Here is a 3443-nt window from a genome sequence, read left to right on the forward strand (position 1 = left end):
TATTTATGACAGGCTTCTATCAGTTTCTGTCACCCAAATCACTCACATGGCTTTGATCACCCTGAGGCTATAGTAGAAGACACTTGCCCAAGATGCTACTGAATCTGGAACTATGTGGTTGGGAAGCAAGCTTCTTAGCACACACCCATGATAGTGCCTACATGTATGGATTCTCTTTACGAGATCAGTTTAATCACTTTGGTTCTCTATGCAAAGTCACTAGTGACATTATTACCTCACAATACACATTAATGTTGTTAATTACAGTAAGATCCTTAATGTGGTTCATACAGACTTGTATATATTCTACTGTCAAAATACACCTGTATATCTTCCGTTGAAATTCTAGATTTCATGTCAAACTATCTGTAAGCAACACCACTAAGCAAGCAATGAAGTACATAGTGCCAAATAGACTTGTGTACACACATAAATACACATGCAAAATATATAGCATCTGAAATATTTTAATCCAATGCAGAAAAGGCAAAATTTTCTATCATACTACTAAAGTTAGGTACAGTCAGTTAAGTGTGGAAACTAAATGTGTTAAATTTAGAAACTTATATGATAAACTGGTAAATGTTCACAACTAATTTAGTTACTTTGGAAGAAGTGCAATTAATCTAATAAAGGAGTTTAGAATTAGACAGAGTATTTGCTTATAAAATATGACTATAGCCTGTAATGAACTTTACAAACATAATTAAAGAAAACTGAGTCAAACACGCCCACAAAATTCATTTCATTACGCTTAATTTTTTTTATCAAATACAATTCATGCTTAAACTGGGTTGACATGAGAAACAGATCATTATATTTTGAAGTTAATTCTTTTCTCCGAGATATTAAGACATTGTTGCAATTCATAAGGAACAGAAGCCAACTAAGGGAAAGTCCTTGATTTTCAGATTCTTTTTTGTGGCAGTCAGTGATGTGACCTCTGGTATTCTTGGTTCTTTGTTCTCTGACAGTTGCTCTTCTTCTAAGGTAAATACTTGTGTGCTGAAGGTGCTGCTGTACTCTGTCTCCAAATGCAGGAGTTAATGTTTCATCTGGCAGAGAAGCAGTACTATAGACATTTCAACTCTTTCCACCATGATACCAGAACTGCCTGGGGCCACGAATTGCGACAAAACTTTCACATAACAGCATGAGCTTTGTTGAGACAGAAGTTACAACTCTTGGCCATCTGTTTCTACCATTTTCAGAGTCTGTTCTTGCCACACCACTCATCCTTTCCCTTGAACCATGTGTAATGGCTTGCTTTCTCAGCAGCTTTTGATAACCTTCTGGTCACATCTTATTCCTCCTTTACAGCTAGTCCAAGACTCTTGTGTAATAAGTGAACCTTGAAGTCAATGTGGCTGGGAAATGAATCTTTCAAGCCAGAGTGGCCAATGAAAGATATCACTGGTGTTTTTTGTGGGAATGTTTTCTTATACTATTTGTGGAGTAGGGGTTAAGTGAAGTTTTCTTTGGATAATGGTAATAAAATATTTATTAGAATAAAAATTGCCCTTCTCTCTGAAAAATCAACAAAACCCCTACAAAAGAATGCTAAGTGTAGTTGTATTTATTCTTCTCTGTTTAATATTTATGATATGAATTATGGTGATGATCTGGCAGAGTCATTAGGGCATCAGACAAAATACTTAACATCATTTCTTCCTGCTGTTTGTGGAGTTCAAATTCTTCTGAGGTTGATTTTGGTTTTTGTCCTTTTGGAGTTGATAAAATAAGACCAGTTGAGTACTAAGGTCGATGTAATTAAATAACTCCTTCTCTTGAAATTTTTCGGTTTATGCCAAATTCGTGAAATTAGTTCCTAATATTTTTTTCAAAGCATATTTGATTCCTGTCATGATTTATGATGTTGAGGTATCTCTGAGGTTTTGCTGTAGATTTTGTGTTGCCTTTTTCAGGATGGGAATGAAATTTCAGATTCCTTGAATGAGAAGAAATAAAAATTTCCTATTGATTATTGTAAATATGGATCAATAATTTTGGATAAGAATCAAAATTAGTCAATTAAAATTACAATTTATTGACTATCAGACATATGATCGTGTATGATGTATAAATAACCTTAATTAAAATGGAGAATAAAGTTTTTCAAAACTTCATTTATTATTTTCATCTTTTACTTGTTTTAGTTGACGGACTGCAGCCGTACTGGGGCATCATCTCGAAGGGTTGTTAAATGATGGTAGTGACAGATGCAAACACCTTTGCAAACACACACATACACACACACTCGCACACACACACACACATACACACACACACACACACACACACACACACACACACACACACACACACACACACTCAGAGGTTTTCACAGTTTCTCTCTAACAAATTCATTGGTTGGTGCAGAGTTAGGGTTTTGGTTGGTGCTTATGTTGTGCAATGAAACTGAACCCAAAACTATATGGTTGCAAACCAAGCTTCTTAACCACCCAGCCATGCTTGCGGTTATACAAATTTGATAGATAAAAAAAATTATGAAAATTTGTGGAAAAAAGAAAATGTTTTATTTGTGCATTATAATGTTGGCCCTGTTTTACTGGTTGCAGCAAGTGTGTTGTGGCTATGCTGAGATTCATAAGTTGTGACAAGAAAATAGGAAAAATGATTTTGTTATTTGAGAAGATTGTTTGATTTTAATGAACCAATGAAGGAGCGTCTACATGGTCAGTTGAATTAGCAGCTCCATTCCAATTTGACCATGCATCTGGCTGTGTATATGCAGAGGTTTGGGCTAGATTTCTAAAAGATGACTAGCAGTTGTCCATGCCTGCAAGTCTTTCTTCTCCACACCATTGATTTATCCAATGATAATCTGATGATAATAATGATGGTGATGACTGTAAATAAACTTTCTATCAACAGATAATGAAATACACATCGTTCATATACAATATGTTTTGAGCATCCCACCTTAAGAGGTCAGAGCTTATTTGGGTGTCTGAGGCATTGAAGAAGTTGAGAGGACTATATTCTGCCCTGGATGAAACAACAGTTCATTACAGGTTTAACGCTATCTCCAGCTACCACTGGTGCTCATTTTCAGCTGAGTGAACAGGATAAACATGATGCAGTGAAGTACCTTCTTCAGTCATGCAACATGCCACCGAAGGGGTACAAGATGGTTTTGGCACAGCCATTTTGGCACCATTGGTTCAGTGAACTTATCTGACATTGAATGTTTTAATGTTTTTCTCATTTTAATGTTTCTTTCTCTCTTTCTCTGCCCCCTCTCTCACTGTTTATGTGTGCAAGGTGTAGGTGTGGCTGTGTGGTAAGAAGCTTACTTCCCAATCACATGGTTCCGGGTTCAGTCCCACAGTATGAATGAGGAGAGGGAAAAGATGCATGTCAGTTACGTTCAATTAATAAATTGTAAGGCCTCTCTCTCTCTCTCTCTCTCTCTCTCTCTC

At 36.2% G+C, this 3443-nt stretch overlaps 1 protein-coding gene across 8 annotated transcripts in view; it reads right to left on the reverse strand.

Annotated features, from left to right (window-relative positions):
* The window catches only part of LOC106874475 (protocadherin gamma-B6), a 142813-nt gene that overhangs the window by 88735 nt on the left and 50635 nt on the right, over nt 1-3443 (reverse strand). For 2 of the 8 annotated variants that reach the window (XM_014922216.2, XM_014922215.2), the window contains one exon: nt 7-1948. The exons of the other annotated variants lie outside the window; for them this stretch is intronic. In XM_014922216.2, the coding sequence (XP_014777702.1) occupies nt 1922-1948 (27 nt within the window). In that variant the 3' untranslated portion in view covers nt 7-1921. Of the gene's footprint in view, nt 1-6; nt 1949-3443 lie in introns of those variants that run through there. 8 annotated transcript variants of the gene reach the window in all.

The sequence above is a fragment of the Octopus bimaculoides genome, chromosome 14 (genome assembly GCF_001194135.2).
Source record: "Octopus bimaculoides isolate UCB-OBI-ISO-001 chromosome 14, ASM119413v2, whole genome shotgun sequence".
In the NCBI taxonomy this organism is placed as follows: Eukaryota; Metazoa; Mollusca; class Cephalopoda; order Octopoda; family Octopodidae; genus Octopus; species Octopus bimaculoides.